The sequence below is a fragment of the Oncorhynchus mykiss genome, chromosome 23 (genome assembly GCF_057628025.1).
Source record: "Oncorhynchus mykiss isolate SJ-2025 chromosome 23, ASM5762802v1, whole genome shotgun sequence".
Taxonomy (NCBI): Eukaryota; Metazoa; Chordata; class Actinopteri; order Salmoniformes; family Salmonidae; genus Oncorhynchus; species Oncorhynchus mykiss.
In genome coordinates, this window is record NC_143044.1 from 24,038,024 (window position 1) to 24,061,203 (window position 23,180).

Genomic DNA, 23,180 nt, shown 5'->3' on the forward strand with positions numbered 1-23,180 from the left:
ACCAAACAGACAAGCTAAATTACTTCTATACTCGCTTCGAGGCAAGTAACACTGAAACATGCATGAGAGCACCAGCTGTTCCAAGATGACTGTGTGATCACGCTCTGCGTAGCCGATGTGAGTAAGACCATTAAACTGGTCAACATTCACAAGGCCGCAGGACCAAACGGATTACCAGGACGTGTACGAGCACGCGCTGTGTCTTCACTGACATTTTCGACATGTCCCTGACTGCGTCTGTAATTCCAACATGTTGCACGCAGACCACCAATGCCCATGTGCCCAAGAACAATAAGGTAACCTGCCTAAATAACTACCGACTCGTAGCACTCACGTCTGTAGCCATGAACTGCTTTGAAAGGCTGGTCATGGCTCACCAACACAATTAACCCAAAAACCCTAGACCCACTCCAATTTGCATACTGCCCAACAGATCCACAGATGATGCAATCTCTACTGCACTCAATTATCTGCCGCCATTGTTGCAACCCCTATTACGAGTCTGTTCAACCTCTCTTTCGTATTGTCTCAGATTCCTAAAGATTGGAAAGCGGCCGTGGTCATCCCCCTCTTCAAAGGGGGAAACACTCTGGACCCAAACTGTTACAGACCTATATCCATCCTGCCCTGCCTTTCTAAAGTATTTGAAAGCCAAGTGAACAAATAGATCACCGACCATTTCGTATCCCACCGTACCTTCTCCACTATCGAACTGGTCACGGGTGCACAAGCCGCGCTCAAGGTCCTAAACGTTATCATAACCGCCATCGATAAAAGACCGTACTGTGCAACCGTCTTCATCGACCTGGCCAAGGCTTTCGACTCTGTCAATCCCCACATTCTTATCGGCAGACTCAACAGCCTTGGTTTCTCTAATGACTGCCTCACCTGGTTCACTAACTACTTCTCAGATAGAGTTCAGTGTGTCAAATCGGAGGGCCTGTTGTCTGGACCTCTGACAGTCTATGGGGGTGCCACAGGGTTAAATTCTTGGGCCGACTCTTTTCTCTGTATATATCAATGATGTCGCTCTTGCTGCGGGTGATTCTTTGATCCACCTCTACTCAGACGACACCATTCTGTATACATCTGGCCCTTCTTTGGACACTTAACAAACGAGCTTCAACGCCAGTCAACACTCCTTCCATGGCCTCCAACTGCTCTTAAATGCACGTAAAACTAAATGCATGCTCTTCAACCGATCGCTGCCCACATCCTCCCGCATGACTAGCATCACTACTCTGGACGGTTCTGACTTAGAATATGTGGACAACTATAAATACCTAGGTGTCTGGCTAGACTGTAAAATCTCCTTCCAGACTCATATTAAACATCTCCAATGCAAAATTAAATATAGAATCAGCTTCCTATTTCGCAACAAAGCCTCCTTCACTCATGCTGCAAAACATATCCATAAACTGACTATCCTTCCGATCCTTGACTTCGGTGATGTCATTTACAAAATAGCCTCCAACACTCTACTCAGCAAATTGGATGCGGTCTATCACAGTGCCATCCGTTTTGTCACCAAAGCCCCATATACTACCCACCACTGCTACCTGTATGCTCTCGCTGGCTGGTATTCGCTACATATTCGTCGCCAAACCCACTGGCTCCAGGTCAGCTATAAGTCTTCGCTAGGTAAAGCTCCCCCTTATCTCAGCTCACTGGTCACCAAAGCAACACCCACTTTGGCCGCCTTTTCTTCCAGTTCTCTGCTGCCTATGACTGGAACGAATTGCAAAAATCACTGAAGTTGTAGACTTATATCTCCCTCACTAACTTTAAGGGTCAGCTGTCAGAGAACCTTACCGATCGCTGCAGCTGTACACAGCCCATCTGTAAATAGCCCATCCAACCAACTACCTACCTCATCCCCATATTTGTTTTTGTTTTTCTGCACACCGGTAGTTCTACTTGCACATCCTCATTTGCACATATATTACTCCAGTGTAAATTGCAATTACTTCACCACTATTGGCCTATTTATTGCCTTAACTCCTTACTTCATTCGCACACACTGTATACAGATTTTTCTATTGTGTTATTGACTGTACGTTTGTTTATCCCATGTGTAACTCTGTTGTTTTTGTCACACTGCTTTGCTTTATCTTGACCAGGTCGCAGTTGTAAATGAGAATTTGTTCTCAACTGGCCTACCTGGTTAAATACTTTATTTTGTATTTTTTTAAACACTGCCCTTTCCCACCTGGACAAAAGCAACACCTATGTGAGAATGCTATTCATTGACTACAGCTCAGCATTCAACACCATAGTGCCCTCTAAGCTCATCACTAAGCTAAAGACACTGGGACTAAACACCTCAGGTTGAGAGCTTCAAGTTCCTTAGTGTCCACATCACCAACAAACTATCATGGTCCAAACACACCAAGACAGTCATGAAGAGAGCATGACAAAACCTATTCCCCCTCAGGAGACTGAAAGGATTTGGCATGGGTCCTCAGATCCTCAAAAGGTTCTACAGGTGCACCATCGAGAGCGTCCTGACTTGTTGCATCACTGCCTGGTATGGCAACTGCTCTGCCTCCGACCTCAAGATACTACAGAGGGTAGGTCGTACGGCCCAGTACATCACTGGGGCCAAGCTTCCTGCCACCCAGGACCTATATACTAGGCAGTGTCAGAGGAAGGCCCTGGAAATTGTCAAAGACTCCAGCCACCCTAGTCATAGACTGTTCTTTCTGCTACCACATGGCAAGCGGTACTAAACGCCAAGGTCCAAAATGCTTCTTAACAACTTCTACCCCAAAGCCGTAAGACTCCTGAACAGCTAATCCAAGGGCTACCGTAGTGTTCAATAGTTTACTAGCAGATAGACTGCATAGAGAGAAACTCTCTAAAGCCCTCAGCCTCTACCACTTGGTACTTGTGTATATTTGAGAGGATTGGATCCGTGTTCGTAATATGATGGTAGCTCCATCTTGCCCTCTGAAGGGCCAGGTGGAGAATGGCTGCCATATTGCTTACTGCACAGGTTGGTTTGTCACCGAACAATTTCATTACCTCCATGATTAAGAATTCAGAGAATTTAAAATCATCTATCAATTTGTGTCCTACTTCAGAACTAACTACTACTACACTTATTAGCCTTCTCTCCAGTATGCTTTAAGATAACTATTGGGTAAAGGCAGGCTGTGCAGCCCAGGCAGCCTTTGTTCCTCTCAATTTGTGTTCTACTTCATAACTGCTACTACACTTAGCTTTCCATCTCAAAAACCATTAGGCTGACTGAGAACTTGTATTGGGTCGATTCCACGCCAGCATGGCCCAAAATATTTTTGGCATCTCCGATTGTTCTGGTAATTCTCACGTAGAAACGTTATTGGGAGGAATGATGTTCATCATGGTTTTTACATACAGTATCACAAACCATTTTTTGAAAAAGAAAATCATGACGAAAGTGGCCATTTTAGGCCCTTTTTAGACCTATAAAATGAGACCTTATCATAAGACCTTATGATCCATGAACCGTACATGGTTTCAAAAGTACCTCTTTTGATTTAGATCATTTTTTGACATATTGTTTTGAACAATATACTCTTCAAACACATTACATTTCCAGAGTGGGCTCTCTGCTACTTTTGAAGAAATTATCAATTTTATACATTTAAAACCCAATCACAGGCCACATTGCACATACAGCAAGATTTTCACTGTAACCCCGTGCGTACATGTGACGATTAAACAAACTGAATATTAAAAATCACCAGCAAAGGGAGTTCCTTTGAATCCATTTTGCAATTCACTGTGTTGGTGGGTACATAAAATGTATCATAACTTTAAAAAGTATCAGAAAGCTCACTCTGGAAAAGTGATGTAGTGAGTGACGCCTCTAGCACTACAATGCCTTAGGCCTCCCAAGTGGTGCAGCGGTCTAAAATATTATATTGATAGTTTGATTGTTTAATAAATGAATGTGTAAAATTGTATTTCAGAATGTAGCGATAGTACACTGACATGAAGGTGGTGTCTGTATCATGTACAGTTCACAAATCATTGGGTCTTACAGTGGGCATGTATAAGTCTAAAAAGGGCCTAAAATGGCAGATTGGCAGATTATCATAAATGTATAATAATTGTGTTACAAATCAAACACTCTTCCTCCCAAGTAAATTTATATGTGAGGATTGCCAGTACAATCTGAGACACCAAAAATATTTTTGTGCTATGCTGGCATGAAATCGCCCAATTTCCCTGTTGACAAAACAAAAGGTTCAGTACTTTACAAGCTTGCTGTTACCTACAGAGTGTCGCTCTCTCTCAGGCAAAATGCTTACCGTGTGAAATACAGTGGAGGGTCCCAAAAGTTTTGCTTTCAGGCAACTGAACAGATGGCTTTATCATTGAACTCAAGTTTGAGGCGGTTTCCTTAGCTAAATAAAGAGTATGGCAGTTTTGAACTACACAAAAACACACATGCATGTACATACAGCACGCACGCACACATAAACACATGTAAGCACACACACGCACACAGAAACACTTACCCAATGCCCAAGGTGGCAGGATCTCCAGATATGTTTCGTTTGCCTGTATAGTGTGCATGTACATCAGGTGTATCATGTACTCTGCTATAAGCCACCACACACAGATCCTGCCAGCGTTGGCCAGCAGCGAGAGGAACGTAATCCTAGCACCACGATCCTTCACAGGTACCTGCATCTACAATAATCACACAAAGGTAATACTTTATTTTACAGCCCTATTACCAATAAGACAAGCATTTGGTGTGGTGGATACTACGGGAAAAACGTTACACTTAAGAGTTTATAGACTTAATCATTTCTATATGTATTTTATGACATTTGGGTGCTTGTCAAATGGAATGGAACGTACATTATGGAAGGTTTATTAAACATCCAGTACAGGTAGAGTGTTGTGAGGAGCATTCATACAGGCCCCTCAGAGGAAGAGGAGGACCATCCTACTCAGTGAATAAAAATGTAATTAAAATAAAAGCAAATATATTCACGTTACCAAATATCTGATTTAAACCCCCTTTTTTCCAATAAAGATGTACAGTAGTTTCAACAGCACCCTCTGGGGTTAGCATCATGGTGTAGCCAGAGGGCAGCCATTTTCCATCCTCCTCTGGACTTCAATGCAAAACCTAGGAGGATCATGGCTCCACACCCCCTTCCTGGCGCATTGAATGTTTCCTCTCTAAGTCCTGTCAATTTTCTCTCATTACTGTATGTAGTCAATCACAATCACATTATTACACATCAATGTGATTTTAGTCCTTGCTTGGACTAACACATTCTTAGCTCTTTTGTTCAACTGTGTTATTCATTTATTTATTTTCCCAGTCAAATCCTGTCCTGCCCTCAGTGGAAGAGTTGAGCTATTCAACACCATCCATCCATGATGAGCCTGTCCTGCACTGAAGCCTCTGAACACCACAACCCCTGTCCTGCTCTGAAGTCAAGCCTCTGAACATCTCAACTCATGCCTCATACCCTCATTCAATCACTGCTGTGATCCCTTCCCAACACGTTGTAAGTAGCCTTCCCATTCCCCATAATATTTTAAAATAAAATGTCTATATTAAAATGTTAAGTTAAAATAATGTTGTTCATTTTTTTTTTAAACATGATTTGTCGTCTCCATGCCTATACCATGTGTTTCCCATCCTCCTCAATATTTCAAGTCACCAGCCTCCTCTGCTCCTCTGATAGTCTGTATGGAGATGGGACCGGTGAGGACGATGATAAATAATGGAAGGGATTCTTTCCATACAAGCACTCTCCACATTTCCTAATAACCTTAGCCCAATTAGCTTCTCCTGTTTGTGGGCTTTACATATTCAATATGACATCTCTCTCAGACCTGGATTCAAATAATATTTTAAATCTTTCAAAATACTTTGTGTGGTTGCTTTAGCCTCCCTGAAGTAACAGAAGGGCGGGGGTTTTCATTGTGTGCGACTATTCTATTGGTTGCATCGTGCCAGATAAACTCAATCAAGCCCTGATTGGGTATATGCAATTATTTAAAATAGTATTTGAACCAAGGTCTGATCTCGCCCTATCGAACTAGCAGCATCTTTTTTCTTGCCATTCACCACCCACTACTTTCTCATCTCTAGCAGCATCACCTACTGCACAGTATTTGAGGGAATGGGTTTTTCCTGCAGTAGAAAAACAGAAAACGCATGGAGGGCATTGTGATAGCCCAACAGGAGCTGCTCAGCTGTGCTTTGCAGACCTGGATTCAAATAGTATTTTCAATGCTTGCAAGTACTTTTTTAGCTGTGCTTCATTGAGCATGCCTGTTGAGATGGAACCAATAGAAATGTCCCAAAAGTGCAAACCCCCTCCTTCCTGCCCTCAGTAAACGTACAGCAATGGATCATTGCAGCCCTTTTTCTACCAGAGTTTCATTTAGCTCTTATAAAACTCACCCCAAGGCACTGAGAAATCCCTGAGCCTTCACACTCAGAGTCTAAAACTACACCAGAGAGAGAGAAATCACAGAAAATCTTGCAACACTGACTTGTCTTTTTCAATCTGTGATGAGAATTTGGAGTGATGTTTCATTTTGGGAAGCAGGAGTTTGGAACCAAGGGGATACCTCTTGATCTTGCTATGTTACCCATTTGCTCCCAGGAAAACTTTTGCATCAATTGCTCTCAAATGAAAATTGACTGTTCCCAGTGAGGAAAATTGCTTGAAGATTTGCACCTTTCATGTCAGATCAGTGGCTGATTTCTCCCTGGTAGCTGATTGACTGATATTTCACCTGTTGGAGGTAGTCCTTGAAGGTGACAGCTCATTGCCTGATATCTCACCTGTTGGAGGAAGTCCTTGAAGGTGAGGATGGGTCCGTTGAAGAACAAAGGATGGTAGAAGGAGTAAGCGGTCAGCCAGTAGACCTGCTGCTGCAGTCCTCCAGCCTCCAGGGGGCGCCAGCAGTGCTCCAGGCTGAAGCTGATGAAGCGCAGGCCACACACTGCCACACTGAAGAGTAAGAGGTAGTACTCCTCTTCTGTCTGGTACCAGCTTCTCTGTGGGTGAAGAACAACATGCCTGGTGAGGCAGCGGCGGTGGCAGAATACATCACACTGAAGAGTAAATGGTAGCATGGTTGCATCACTGCCTGGTATGGCAACTGCTCGGCCTCCGACCGCAAGGCACTACAGAGGGTAGTGCGAATTGCCCAGTACATCACTGGGGCCATGCTTCCTGCCATCCAGGACCTCTACACCAGGCGGTGTCAGGGGAAGGCCCTAAAAATGGTCAAAGACTCCAGCTACCCTAGTCATGGACTGTTTTCTCTGCTACCACATGGCAAATGGTATCGGAGCGCCATGTCTAGATCCAAGAGGCTTCTAAACAGCTTCCACCCCCAAGCCATAAGACTCCTGAACATCTAGACAAATGGCTACTCAGACTATTTGCTGTGCCCCCCACCCACTCTTTACACTGCTACTCTCTGTTGTCATCTATGCATAGTCACTTTAATAACTCTACCTACATGTACATACTACCTCAAATAACCGATGCCCCCGCACATTGACTCTATCAGTACCCCCCTGTATATAGTCTCGCTATTGTTATTTCACTGCTGCTCTTTAAGTACTTGTATCTCCTATTCTTATCTGTATTTTTTGAAACTGCATTGTTGGTTAGGGGCTCGTAAGCATTTCACTAAGGTCTACACCTGTTGTATTCGGCGCATGTGACTAATACAATTTGATTAGTACTCCTCTGTCTGGTGCCTGCTTCTCAGTGAGAGACAACATACCAGAAACCACAACAATTGTCAAAAACAGAGATTACCTCTTTGTTTCTATCTGAACTTGTTCAATAAGAAACACATTTTCGTTTTCCGAAGGTGCCGCCTAATGAACATGACCCAGGGCTGTGTTCAGCAGAGCACAACATCGTAAACTGTTCAAATATTGTGTATGACTGACATGTAGAATAAGGAATCATGTCAACTCTATTCAAGACATTCTATCTGCAATGTTCAGTGCCAGAACGTTGCACCCTGCTGAATGTGACCCAAGTTTTCTAGTGCATTTTGCCTAAGCCTACGGTATGAGAGTTCACATGTAAGAGCGAGACATCGCAGTAGCTGTTCCTCTAGGAACAGTCAAGGTGTATGAATACTTTCTGATCTTCTGAAGGAACTGTACATATGTTTCCCCCAGGATACAGATTCATACGGGGGGGCGGCAGAGAGAGAAATAAAGGGAGGGAGTGGATGATGATCATCAGGATATTAGAATTGCAGTGAGAGCAGTTGTTGATATCTATTGCATATTAAGATCATCATAAGGTAATTAAGGGGGAGGGAGAGCGATAGTGCAATCACTGTGTAACATGGTTAACTGCGTTAGGAGAAAGGAGAGCAAGTTTCCTTCTCTCCATGTGAAGAAACAACAGATGAAGCAACACATACTCTAAACAAAGAGAAAAAAAATGTAACATAGTAACCATCCACTGTATAATGATGTCTTTCTTAAGGCCAGGCTGAAATGACCATTTTGCATCTACTTAGCAATTTTGAGATTTCTTGGTCCTTCAATGGGAGTACTATTAGTAGCCTTCCATTTAAGTTGTCAATGCCAGGTTTATTATTGTTATCGATCATTAAATAGTACCCGCAAAACACCAGTCTCAATGTCAACAGTGAAGAGGCGATTCCGGGATGCATGCCTTCTAGGCAGAGTTCCTCTGTCCAGTGTGTGGTCTTTTGCCCATCTTAATCTTTTATTTTTATTGACCAGTCTGAGATATGGCTTTTTCTTTGCAACTCTGTCTAAAAGGCCAGCATCCCATGGTCGCCTCTTCACTGTTGACTTTGAGACTGGTGTTTTGCGGGTAATTTCTCACATGGAATAGCCTTCATATCTCAGAACAAGAATAGACTGACAAGTTTCAGAAGAAAGTCTTTGTTTCTGGCCATTTTGAACCTGTAATTGGAACTCACAAATGCTAATGCTCCAGATACTCAACTAGTCTAAAGAAATACAGTTTTATTGCTTCTTTAAAATCAGCACAACAGTTTTCAGCTGTGCTAACATAATTGCAAAAGGGTTTTCTAATGATCAGCCAGTCTTTTAAAATGATAAACTTGGATTAGCTAACACAACGTGCCATTGGAACACAAGAGTGATGGTTGCTAATAATGGGCCTCTGCACGCCTATGTAGATATTCCATTTAAAAAACTGCCGTTTCCAGCTACAATAGTCATTTACAACATTAACAAAGTCTACATTGCATTTCTGATCAATTTGATATTATTTTTATTTTAATGGACAAAACAAAAAGTTATTGTCTTTCAAAAACAAGGACATTACTAAGTGACCCCAAACTTTTGAATGGTAGTGTGTGTGTATGTATATAGCAACACCTCCCCCCATAAGCATTACTGTCTCTTCTATATATGTTATATCTGTGCTTCTACATCAGCATTGCATGCTGTTTGGGGTTTAAGGCTGGGTTTCTGTATAGCACTTTGGGACCTCTGCTGATGTTGAAAGGGCTTCATAAATACATGTAATTTCTTGGCCAAAGAAAGTCTCTTCTCATTGGTGTCCTTTAGTAGTGGTTTCTTTGCAGCAATTCAACCATGAAGGACTGATTCACACAGTCTCCTCTGAACAGTTGATGTTGAGAGGTCTTAAAATTATAATTTTTTAAAATAATGTCACTTTCATTTAACTAGGCAGGTCACTTAAGAACAAATTCTTATTTACAATGTCGGCCTACCCCGGCCAAACCCTAACGACGCTGTGCTAATTGTGCGTCGCCCTATGGGACTCCCAACCATGGCCGGCTGTGATACAGCCTGGAATCTAACCAGGGTCTGTAGTGAAGCTTCTTGGGAGCGCAGCATTTATTTGGGCTGCAATCTGAGGCTGATAACTCGAATGAACTTATCCCCTGCAGCAGAGTTAACTCTGGGTCTTCCTTTCCTGTGGCGGCCCTCATGAGAGCCAGTTTCATCATAACGCTTGATGTTTTTTGCAAGTGCACTTGAAGAAACTTTCAAAGTTCTTGAAATGTTCCACATTGAGTGACCTTCATGTCTTAAAGTGATGAAGGACTGTCATTTATTTTTGCTTATTTGTGCTGTTCTTGCCATAATATGGACTTGGTCTTTTACCAAATAGGTCCATCTTCCGTATACCACCCCTACCTTGTCACAGCACCACTGATTGGCTCAACCGCATTAAGTAGGAAATGCATTCCGGGGCCAGATTCACAAAACACTTCTTACGCAAAAACTTAAGAAGCTTCTTTAAAAAAAAAAGTTCATAAGTGCAATTTCTCACTAATATCTTAAGATTTAATGATTTTCTTATGAACTTCTGAAACATCTTCTTACTAATCTTCTGTCATGACGTTGCCCTCTTTGGGTACAGCAAGCCCCATCCCCCTCTCCCTGCCTCCTACAACTAGGCTGCTGTGGTGAGAGAGGTCGTAAATTCCTCGAAGAGATGATCTCCTCATGGACAGTATAGAGAGAGTGAAGTTTCATAGAGAACAAAGGAATTTCTTCCACCTCACAGAACTTGAGGTCCGAACAACATTTGTGTTCCGCAGAAGGTATAAAAGATCGGTGAAGAATCCAGCAACGAACTGGTCCGTTTGGTACAAGTTTGTAAATCTCATGAGAGACGGTTACCATAACGCTGTTTATATAATAGCCTCAGATATGAGGTTTACATCTAATTGTTGTATGAGATGAGTGAGGATGATACCGTTTGTAAAATTGTGATTTTTTTTTCCCCCTTTTGAGATGAACTAAATCAGAGGACCGCCCATGAGCCCAGTTAGGGTCAGGCATCCTGGCACAGACCCTTTTCTGCAACTCCTGAATAAAACCCCAACTTTGAGAAAATCTCAACAGACCATGTTTTTCTCCATGACGAGAGGACAAAGGTTACAGACCATTGCTGAATCCTTTAACCATACCACGTGGTTAAACTCTTAGACTATCGATACCGACAGAATAAGAACAAGTCTTTGATATTAATTACTAGTCTACAGCTAGGAATTCGGTATCATTGAACGCGAAGAACGGCAACCGCCGAAACACCCATTCTATAAAGAAATGAATGAATGTCACTCTGAACAATCCATCCTAACCACGAGACAGAGACAGAGAGAGAGGACAGAAACTCTCCAACAGAAACTAACTTTTCAACAGCGATCAAGACGACACACTGAGCGTAAATACACTGCTCAAAAACATAAAGGGAACACTAAAATAACACATCCTAGATCTGAATGAATGAAATATTCTTATTAAATACTTTTTCTTTACATAGTTGAATGCGCTGACAACAAAATCACAAAAATGATCAATGGAAATCAAATTTATCAACCCATGGAGGTCTGGATTTGGAGTCACACTCAAAATTAAAATGGAAAACCACATTACAGGCTGATCCAACTTTGATGTAATGTCCTTAAAACAAGTCAAAATGAGGCTCAGTAGTGTGTGTGGCCTCCACGTGCCTGTATGACCTCCCTACAACGCCTGGGCATGCTCCTGATGCCAACTCCTGGACAGTCTGTGGTGCAACAGACTGGTGGATGGAGCGAGACATGATGTCCTAGATGTGCTCAATTGGATTCAGGTCTGGGGAACGGGCGGGCCAGTCCATAGCATCAATGCCTTCCTCTTGCAGGAACTGCTGACACTTCAGCCACATGAGGTCTAGCATTGTCTTGTATTAGGAGGAACCCAAGGCCAACCGCACCAGCATATGGTCTCACAAGGGGTCTGAGGATCTCATCTCGGTACCTAATGGCAGTCAGGCTACCTCTGGCGAGCACATGGAGGGCTGTGCGGCCCCCCAAAGAAATGCCATCCCACACCATGACTGACTCACCGCCAAACCGGTCATGCTGGAAGAGGTTGCAGGCAGCAGAACGTTCTCCACGGCGTCTCCAGACTGTCACATGTGCTCAGTGTGAACCTGCTTTCATCTGTGAAGAGCACAGGGGACCAGTGGCGAATTTGCCAATCTTGGTGTTCTCTGGCAAATGCCAAACGTCCTGCACGGTGTTGGGCTGTAAGCACAACTCCCACCTGTGGACGTCGGGCCCTCATACCACCCTCATGGAGTCTGTTTCTGACCGTTTGAGCAGACACATGCATATTTGTGGCCTGCTGGAGGTCATTTTGCAGGGCTCTGGCAGTGCTCCTCCTTGCACAAAGGTGGAGGTAGCGGTCCTGCTGCTGGGTTGTTGCCCTCCTACGGCCTCCTCCACATCTCCTAATGTACTGGCCTGTCTCCTGGTAGCGCCTCCATGCTCTGGACACTACGCTTACAGACACAGCAAACCTTCTTGCCACATCTCGCATTGATGTGCCATCCTGGATGAGCTGCACTACCTGAGCCACTTGTGTGGGTTGTAGACTCCGTCTCATGCTACCACTAGAGTGAAAGCACCGCCAGCATTCAAAAGTGACCAAAACACCAGCCAGGAAGCATAGGAACTGAGAAGTGGTCTGTGGTTATCACCTGCAGAACCACTCCTTTATTGGGGGTGTCTTGCTAATTGCCTATAATTTCCACCTGTTGTCTATTCCATTTGCACAACAGCATGTGAAATTTATTGTCAATCAGTGTTGCTTCCTAAGTGGACAGTTTGATTTCACAGAAGTGTGATTGACTTGGAGTTACATTGTGTTGTTTAAGTGTTCCCTTTATTTTTTTGAGCAGTGTATGTATATTGATTGCAAATGTTCCCCGATGAGTGAGGGTTCATGTGCAAAGGAATAGCATTTCAATTGTTATAATTATCAACTTTCTGTTGTCTTCTCAGTCGACCTGCATTTCTGTGAATTACTTAGTTAGTAAATAAATGATTTAAGACAATTGATGTATGGATGACTCATAGTGAAGACTGGGTTTGTGCAGATAACCAACAATTTACGACGTTTGGAATGAGACTAACGTGAGGTAAAGTAAATCATTCATTCAAAGACTAATTGATCAGATATAATTTCCTAATATAACTTTTCAGATATTTTATAACTTAAATCTGAATATTTTCCTTGGTGCCCCGACTTCCTAGTTAATTACAGTTACATGATTAATCAGTTGAATCGCGTAATACTAATTACAGAGAATCCTTGATAAAAACTAAAAGTCTTCATTTAATGATAGTAAAGACGCAACACTTCTTAAGATGTTTGTTACAAGGCAACCAATTTAGCTCGCAATGGCAATCATGTTTGCATATTTCTTACTGAGATTAGGGTTCTAAAATATGTTCTTGGGTTTAAAATCATCAATACTAAACCTTTCAGATCAAGTTGAGTGAATTAAACATGGTCAATTGTTTTCTTGAGCTTTTTCTCTCACTGCCCTGAGTTTAATACAAGGGTTTAGCCATCTTGGAATCAAGATCATTTCAAAAACTTTATTTTCAAGAATCAAATTTCTTATTCAATTTTTGCTTAATTAATGAGAAACGTAAGAAATAGCGCAATAACATTTCCAATACCCTTTGAGGAAAAGCAACTCTTCTTAACTTTCTTCTTAAGTCTATAGTTAAGGGGAAAAAATGGCAGTTACGAAGTAATTTCTTCTTAAGGTTCTGTGAATCCAGCCCCCAGGTTGAGCACCTCATGAAGCTGGTTGAGAGAATACCAAGAGCGTGCAAAGCAGTCATCAAGGCAAGAAATCTCAAATATAAAATATATTTTGATTTGTTTAACATGTTTTTGGCTACTACATGATTCCATGTGTGTTATTTCATAGTTTTGATGTGTTCACTATTATTCTACAATGTAGAAAACAGTAAATTAAAGATAAACCCTGGAATGAGTAAGTGTGTCCAAACTTTTTTCTGGTGTTGTAACAGCTGGGTTAAGGCCACAAAAGTTTCCCCCAAAAAAATGCACGAAAAAGGTCTGCTTTCAGCTGAACAATAGTTCATTGTGTGCTAAATCATGTCGACGCACCTTGAACAGTGCAAGAGCACTACACAAACCACACCCATGGCTGACATTACTGAACTATTATTTTCCCAAAGAGACTAGCAGACACTTGAGTACATCAATCTAGACAGATCCATCAGAGGTACTGCAGAGGCTATAGATGTGGATCTCTGTCGTCACAGAGAGGAAGCGATTTTCCCTCAGTGTGAATTGTGAGTGGCAGGTCGACATGCAAGATGAGACAGCACAGTGGGTGAGAGAGCAGGGACCTTAAAGTCCTTCTACAACATGTATTTGTAGCCTTAAGTGCGTGTACATTATTTATACTTGGTATATCGCTTTTCAACAGGAAAAGTTGAAAAAAAATGTTAAAGTTTAAAAATATAAAAGTCACTGGACGACTTCTTCGATGTTTAAACACACCAAATCACTGAGGTCATCTCAGCACTGGACAACGAGGAGGATGAAAAGGAAGAGGTGGAGGAGACATAAGGAGCATGAGGAGGAAGAGGATCATAATGGACAGAATTGACAACATCAGTCAGTCTGGACTGCCAATAGTCAGATAACAGACACCGTGACAAAGTGCTGATACAGGTGTCTACTCTGCTCTGGGCTCAGCTAATCGATAAACACAGGCTGCGTCCCAAATTGCACCCTGTTTCCTATATTGTACACTTCTTTTAGGCAGTGGTGGACAAAGTACTCAAATGTCAAACTCAGCAAAAAAAGAAACGTCCCTTTTTCAGGACCCTGTCTTTCAAAGATAATTCGTAAAAATCCAAATAACTTCACAGATCTTCATTGTAAAGGGTTTAAACACTGTTTCCTGTGCTTGTTCAATGATCCATAAACAATTAATGAACATGCACCTGTGGAACGGTCGTTAAGACACTAACAGCTTACAGACGGTAGGCAATTAAGGTCACAGTTATGAAAACTTAGGACACTAAAGAGGCCTTTCGACTGACTCTGAAAAACACCAAAAGAAAGATGCCCAGGGTACCTGCTAATCTGGGTGAACGTGCCTTGGGCATGCTGCAAGGAGGCATGAGGACTGCAGATGTGGCGAGGGAAATAAATTGCAATGTCAGTACTGTGAGACAACTAAGACAGAGCTACAGGGAGACAGGACGGACAGCTGATCGTCCTTGCAGTGGCAGACCACGTGTAACAACACCTGCACAGGATCGGTACATCCGAACATCACACCTGCGGGACAGGTACAGGATGGCAACAACTGCCCAAGTTACACCAGGAACGCACAATCCCTCCATCAGTACTCAGACTGTCCGCAATAGGCTGAGAGGCTGGACTGAGGGCTTGTAGGCCTGTTGTAAGGCAGGTCCTCACCAGACATCACTGGCAACAACGTCGCTTATGGGAACAAACCCACCGTCGCTGGACCAGACAGGACTGGCAAAAAGTGCTCTTCACTGACGAGTCACGGTTTTGTATCACCAGGGGTGATGGTCGGATCGAAGGAATGAGCGTTACACCGTGGCCTGTACTCTGGAGCGGGATGGATTTGGAGGTGGAGGGTCTGTCATGGTCTGGGGCGGTGTGTCACAGCATCATAGGTCTGAGCTTCTCATTGCAGGCAATCTCAACACTGTGCGTTACAGGGAAGACATCCTCCTCCCTCATATAGTACCCTTCCTGCAGGCTCATCCTGACATGACCTTCCAGCATGACAATGTCACCAGCCATACTGCTCGATCTCAACGTGATTTCCTGCAAGACAGGAATTTCAGTGTTCTGCCGTGGCCAGCGAAGAGCCCGGATCTCAATCCCATTGAGCACGTCTGGGACCTGTTGGATCGGAGGGTGAGGGCTAGGGCCATTCCCCCAAGAAATGTCCGGGAATTTGCAGGTGCCTTGGTGGAAGAGTGGTGTAACATCGAACAGAGAACTGGTAAATCTGGTGCAGTCCATGAGGAGGAAATGCACTGCAGTACTTAATGCAGCTGGTGGCCACACCAGATACTGACTGTTACTTTTGATTTTGACCCCCCCTTTTGTTAAGGGACACATTATTCAATTTCTGTTAGTCACATGTCTGTGGAACTTGTTCAGTTTATGTCTCAGTTGTTGAATCTTATGTTTTAAGTTTGCTGAAAATAAACACAGTTGACAGTGAGAGGAAGTTACTTTTTTTTCGGGTAGCTTGTGGAAAGCTACCTGAAACGTTTGACCCAAGTTAAACAATTTAAAGGCAATGCTACCAAATAGTAATTGAGTGTATGTAAACGTCTGACCCACTTGGAATGTGATGACAAAAATAAAAGCTGAAATAAATCACTACAATTATTCTGGCATTTCACATTCTTAAAATAAAGTGGTGATACTAACTGGCCTAAGACAGGGAATTTTTACTAGGATTAAATGTCAGGAATTGTGAAAAACTGAGTTTAAATGTATTTACACACACACACGCATATACATACACACACACACACACACGTATACACATATACACACTTGCCCCTCCCTGTTGCACACAAGCTTTCCATTTCTCCAGTAAAAAGGGGATTTATGTTTGATCTAAGATGAATTCGTCTTCCCCGTTAATTTATTTGGCACTTATAGTATTTATTTATTTATTTATCTAACATCTTGAGATGGGAAGATTTTTTGTATTTTTATAAAATTCAATCAAATTGTATTTGTCACATGAACCGAAACCAGCAGGTGTACCTTACTGTGAAATGTTTAGTTACAAGCCCTTAACTATTTCTTGAGCTGCGTTGTTGGTTAAGAAAATATTTACTAAATAAACTACTGTGAAGAAAAAAAAAAGTATCAATAAAATAACAATAACAAGGCTATATACAGGGTGTACCAGTACCAAGTCAATGTGCGGAGGTACAGGTTAGTCGAGGTAATTTGTACATGTAGGTAGGGATAAGGTGACTATGCATTTATAATAAACAGCAAGTAGCAGCAGTGTGTCAATGTAAATAGTTCAGGTGAACATGTGCTCTTTATATAAGAATGTTAAAATTAGGTGACATTTTAAAAAATCCACCAAGACACACTATTCAAAAGGCACTTAATTGGTGGAACGACCCAGTTTAAACATCAATGAAGAAATGCAGTCTGTCAGGTATCCAATAACAGGGGGCTGGGAGTGGTGTGAGGGGCTGAGCACTCCAATAACGAAAAGCAATATTTGAATGTGCCAACCACACACAGAAACACAGACAACGACACTCTCACACAAATATGTCAAAGATATGGACATTTGGCACCTCCAAGAGTCAATATGTAATTTGAACATTATTCAACAAGATGACATAATATACAATAGCGTGATTCCCTATTTACAGATACCAACAAGGGAATGGGGACGGCAACAGGCTATGGTCAGACTGACACACCTGGTTAAAATACTTAGGCTTCTAATGGTTTTAAAATTCTCTGTCCTGTGACAATAGACATCAAGTAATCTTGATGCCAGAGGGCCTGGATATTACTTTGGGGGGTCTTTGTCTTCATATCTGTAAAATCAAACTAGGGAACAACTGCTTCGGTCTGTGTGACTCTGCTGCAGTAGGCAGGTGTGGGGGGAGTGAGGTGTGTATCTCTTGCAGTGGGTGGATGAGAGAAAGGGATAGCATGCAAGAGATTGAGTAAAAAGAGGTGCGACTCACCTGTATCTCCTGCAGTGGGGGGATGTGGAGGGTGGAAAGTAGCAGCAGGGCACAGCTCCAGGACAGGGCAGGGTTACACAGCTGGGCAACAGCCAATGACAGGCCCAGATGGCCAAGGACCACACCCAATCCTTTAATCCCCACTACACAGCAAGCCACAAGGAGACCATAGGCCAACAGAGCTGTCACTCTGAACTGATGGGAAGTTGAAAAGCAAAAAAGCATCAAAGCTATAGTATTTTGGTTCTAATTTGTCTGGAAAAAAATTGGGGTAAAAATGTTAAGGTCCCACTTCAGCTGATGTTTTCCTTGTATATTATACCTTAGGAATGAAGAAGCTGGCTAGTCTGGAGACCACGGCATGGCCCAACAAAGTCCACAGCAAAGACTTTCTAGCCCAGTGACTCCAGAAACTCCACTCAAAGTCTGTAGGGTCCTGTCACAAACAACTCATTTTATCATGGGTCGAGTCTGAAAATGTCATGCCATATGACACACCCTAGGAATATTTTTTTTTTGACAGGCCTCTGAATTTAAAAAAAATAATAATTTACGCACCTTTGGAAGTCGTACAATGTTTGTAGACCCCAATAGCCATAAATTATACTCACCTTTTTATGCCCCCATATTAGAAAGCCTTTCTCCAGTTGGAACTCTCTCTCCAATCCTGCTTCATGCTCTAGGAAAAGAGAGCATATTTTAGTGACATCTTCTCACATTGTCTGTACAGTTTCAATCATTCAGTTTTTATTCCGGAGTTTTGCCAGGAGGCTTGAAGAACTCTACTATGAAGTATGACAAGCTCTGTGGGGAACGATGTTTGGTGTCCTATGGTTTTAATTTAAACATAACGCCGGAAACGCAGCCACTCCCTCAACCAGCATTTCTCAAGCTCGGTCCGGGGATCCCAAGAGGTGAACATTTATGTTTCTGCCCTAGCACTACACAGCAGATTCAAATAATCAACTCATCATCAAGCTTTGATTATTTGAATCAGTTGTGTAATGCTAGGTCAAAAAACAAAAGGTGCACCTCTTGGAGTCTCCAGAATAGAGTTAGGGAACCTTTCAGATCTCTGAGAGGGAGTCAATGGTAAGAACGGATAGGGAGTGAGTTGTCATCATCACAGATTTACCTGACAGCTCACTTTTCTGCAAGGGGTATGAAACAGTGCCACAGTCCCACCTAGTGGCAAAAACTGCATATCACAGCCAAGGTCTCCACTTACAGTAAGTAGCCTAATACAAGGCCACAAAGGGTGGGAAGTCAGGTATCTTGCATACAGCAGACTTAACTAATTCAGTGTGGAAAAAAATGTAAACAATGACCCAATTGATAGACCTTTTTAACTTAAGACAGATACATTTACCTTTGGAGAATATGTGCAGTTGATAGAATGAGTAGAGATGGGAGCCAAAAGAGAGCACCCAGTAGGCACCGACCTCCGCTCTCGGCAACGCCGCAAGGGTTGAGCTCTGTTTGGCCATCAGTGCCAAGACTGGAGGAACCATGGGGAAGAGTGAGTGAGAGACATGAGATCTGTCAGCCACTTTATAGGTCACATTTCTCCCTCACCAACAATAAATAGAGGACCATTCTGATTCCATGAGAGCAACATTACATTCCCTACTTTTCTCTCCAACATGTTAAACGTATAGGGTAGCCTATTTATTATATTCATTTGATGGATACTTTTTGCAGTCTCCTATGAGGAAAAAACAATGGTGTACGCTAATTATAGGACCTTTGGTTTCTAGTTATAAAGGTGATATAGGCTATTTAAAAGTATTTTATAGGTCAGTTGTATTTAAGCTGTCATAATTTTCAAAACAGGAGATATATATATATACATTTAATTCATTACTTGAAATGAGTAGACACCTAACAGATTGTGCCTTTAAAGCTAGTCCTTAATTGAAACAAAGCTCGACGCCGTCTCTGTTTTGAATGAGCTATGGATGCAAAGACGAACTAATATCAAAATGTTTAACCATATTTTGAAGCTATACAGCGTTTGCTTCCATTTACAAACATTGGGGTAGAGCAAGCTTATATTTGGGGTTCTGATGGCGTACAACAGTTGAACTAAGCTCATGAAGCATAACTAAGTTATATTCTTCAAGAATCTATGGGTAGACAAAAAATGGATGTAGCAACTAAGGATTCTAGCTTTAAGAGTCAAACGAAACATCCACCTCAATTTGTGCCAGAGGTGAGTGAGGGACCACGTTTATATTCGCTGCATACCACCATCGCTTTTGGAAACAATAGGCTAGTGTGTCAAAGACGAGACCCTACTAATGACTGTGTTCCAGGAACAGGGTATAACAAGCCAACATCTGTGTTCGCGTGTGCAGTGCACGGCGATGTATTCGAAATGAACCGATTTCAGAACTTCACACCGTTTTACACTGTTTACGCTGTAGCAATGCCTATATTAGCGAGCCCGACTATGGCACAAATTAGGCTGATTACTGAGCATAATACTCACTCATTGGCTAAAACTGAAAGCAACAACCGTGTTACTCACATGCATTGTGAAACAAAGAAATACCTCGGGCTATATCTTCCGCCTTGCCTATAGACCGAGAGTGAACACCACTACCATGGAATATTGTTGAACGCTCAGGATTCAGGAAATCTCCGCCCACATTTTCCTTGGTTGCTGATTGGACATGATTGGATGAATTCAGTGCCAATCAAATAAAATGCAGACCCGTTTGATGTACTTTTCATATTTTTATATCGATATGCCTAAATATGTTTCATAAGAGAGGAAAGCCACAGTCTGTAAGAGAACTAGTAATGTCAACGAATAAACCTCAGGAGGCTGAAGAAATTCGGCTTGTCACCAAAAACACACAAACTTTTACAGATGCACAATCGAGAGCATCCTGTCGGGCTGTATCACCGCCTGGTACGGCAACTGCTCCGCCAAACAACCGCAAGGCTCTCCAGAGGGTAGTGAGGTCTGCACAACGCATCACCGGGGGCAAACTACCTGCTCTCCAGGCCACCTACACCACCTGATGTCACAGGAAGGCCAAAAAGATCATCAAGGACAACAACCACCCGAGCCACTGCCTGTTCACCCCGCTATCATCCAGAAGGCGAGGTCAGAACAGATGCATTAAAGCTGGGACCGAGAGACTGAAAAACAGCTTCTATCTCAAGGCCATCAGACTGTTAAACAGCCATCACTAACATTGAGTGGCTGCTGCCAACATACTGACCCATCTCTAGCCACTTTAATGATTGAACATTGGATGTAATAAATGTATCACAAGTCACTTTAAACTATGCCACTTTATATAATGTTTACATACCCTACATTACTCATCTCATGTATATACTGTAAATCAAATCAAATGTATTTACAGTGCCTTGCGAAAGTATTCGGCCCCCTTGAACTTTGCAACCTTTTGCCACATTTCAGGCTTCAAACATAAAGATATAAAACTGTATTTTTTTTGTGAATAATCAACAACAAGTGGGACACAATCATGAAGTGGAACAACATTTATTGGATATTTCAAACTTTTTTAACAAATCAAAAACTGAAAAATTGGGCGTGCAAAATTATTCAGCCCCCTTAAGTTAATACTTTGTAGCGCCACCTTTTGCTGCGATTACAGCTGTAAGTCACTTGGGGTATGTCTCTATCAGTTTTGCACATCGAGAGACTGACATTTTTTCCCATTCCTCCTTGCAAAACAGCTCGAGCTCAGTGAGGTTGGATGGGGAGCATTTGTGAACAGCAGTTTTCAGTTCTTTCCACAGATTCTCGATTGGATTCAGGTATGGACTTTGACTTGGCCATTCTAACACCTGGATATGTTTATTTTTGAACCATTCCATTGTAGATTTTGCTTTATTTTTGGATCATTGTCTTGTTGGAAGACAAATCTCCGTCCCAGTCTCAGGTCTTTTGCAGACTCCATCAGGTTCTTCCAGAATGGTCCTGTATTTGGCTCCATCCATCTTCCCATCAATTTTAGTGGCTTGTGGCAAACTTTAAACAACACTTTTTATGGATATCTTTAAGAAATGGCTTTCTTCTTGCCACTCTTCCATAAAGGCCAGATTTGTGCAATATACGACTGATTGTTGTCCTATGGACAGAGTCTCCCACCTCAGCTGTAGATCTCTGCAGTTCATCCAGAGTGATCACGGGCCTCTTGGCTGCATCTCTGATCAGTCTTCTCCTTGTATGAGCTGAAAGTTTAGAGGGACGGCCAGGTCTTGGTAGATTTGCAGTGGTCTGATACTCCTTCCAATTCAATATTATCGCTTGCACAGTGCTCCTTGGGATGTTTAAAGCTTGGGAAATCTTTTTGTATCCAAATCCGGCTTTAAACTTCTTCACAACAGTATCTCGGACCTGCCTGGTGTGTTCCTTGTTCTTCATGATGCTCTCTGCGCTTTTAACGGACCTCTGAGACTATCACAGTGCAGGTGCATTTATACGGAGACTTGATTACACACAGGTGGATTGTATTTATCATCATTAGTCATTTAGGTCAACATTGGATCATTCAGAGATCCTCACTGAACTTCTGGAGAGAGTTTGCTGCACTGAAAGTAAAGGGGCTGAATAATTTTGCACGCCCAATTTTTCAGTTTTTGATTTGTTAAAAAAGTTTGAAATGTCCAATAAATGTCGTTCCACTTTATGATTGTGTCCCACTTGTTGTTGATTCTTCACAAAAAAATACAGTTTTATATCTTTATGTTTGAAGCCTGAAATGTGGCAAAAGGTCGCAAAGTTCAAGGGGGCCGAATACTTTCAAAGTATTGAGATAAACTTTTGTTATTGACCAAATACTTATTTTCCACCATAATTTGCAAATAAATTCATTAAAATCCTACAATGTCATTTTCTGGATTTTCTTTTCTCATTTTGTCTGTCATAGTTGAAGTGTACTTATGATGAAAATTACAGGCCTCTCATCTTTTTAAGTGGGAGAACTTGCACAATTGGTGGCTGACTAAATACTTTTTTTGCCCCACTGTATATAATCATTAGGCTACCCTTATAAACATGATTTAATGCCAATAATTTCTTTACAAAGTATTCTATGATCTTATCAATTCTACACAGCCTGTGGGGTGTTGTGATAACTTTGTCCACTGAGCGGGGATAGAGAGCCACATAAGAAGTAGGGGCCTTCTCTCAAAACTGCTTGGAGTAAAATTTCCATTACAGTTGTCTATCTTGAATTGTGTTCCTCTGTGAGAGATTATGCTGATAGGATGTCTTCTCTACTCTAGGCAAAGTGGATAGCAACATGTTTCGTCTCACCTGACACCTGTAGCTTATTCTTAGTTTCTGATTGTTGTTATAAAAAGGATATGACTTTACACGTTCCCTGGTGGAAACATGTTTCTCATGTAGGCCAAAATGCATTGTTTATGGAAACAACCAGTCTGGGCCCTTTCCCAAAAGCATCTTAATCCTGACGATGAATTTAGCCTTAAGATGCTTTTGGGTAACCGGACCCTAGTGAGGGCTGCCTCAGGCCAAGGTTCAAGAGATAGTTCAACCAAATTACAAAATGACACATTGGTTTCACAAATCCCACTCAAGTCATGGG

The 23,180-nt window shown here is 42.2% G+C and overlaps 1 protein-coding gene across 3 annotated transcripts in view; it reads right to left on the reverse strand.

Annotated features, from left to right (window-relative positions):
• Positions 1-20,256, reverse strand: part of hhat (hedgehog acyltransferase) — a 108,088-nt gene extending 87,832 nt beyond the window's left edge. Inside the window, exons 1-7 of one of the 3 annotated variants that reach the window (XM_090217133.1) lie at positions 20,117-20,256; positions 18,956-19,084; positions 18,198-18,265; positions 17,909-18,022; positions 17,587-17,781; positions 6,812-7,027; positions 4,509-4,683 (exon numbers count right to left, since the gene is read on the reverse strand). In XM_090217133.1, the coding sequence (XP_090073259.1) occupies positions 4,509-4,683; positions 6,812-7,027; positions 17,587-17,781; positions 17,909-18,022; positions 18,198-18,265; positions 18,956-19,073 (886 nt within the window). In that variant the 5' untranslated portion in view covers positions 19,074-19,084; positions 20,117-20,256. Of the gene's footprint in view, positions 1-4,508; positions 4,684-6,811; positions 7,028-17,586; positions 17,782-17,908; positions 18,023-18,197; positions 18,266-18,955; positions 19,098-20,116 lie in introns of those variants that run through there. The other 2 variants (XM_090217134.1, XM_090217132.1) reach the window with 2 other exon arrangements.
• Positions 20,257-23,180: the final 2,924 nt, after the last annotated feature.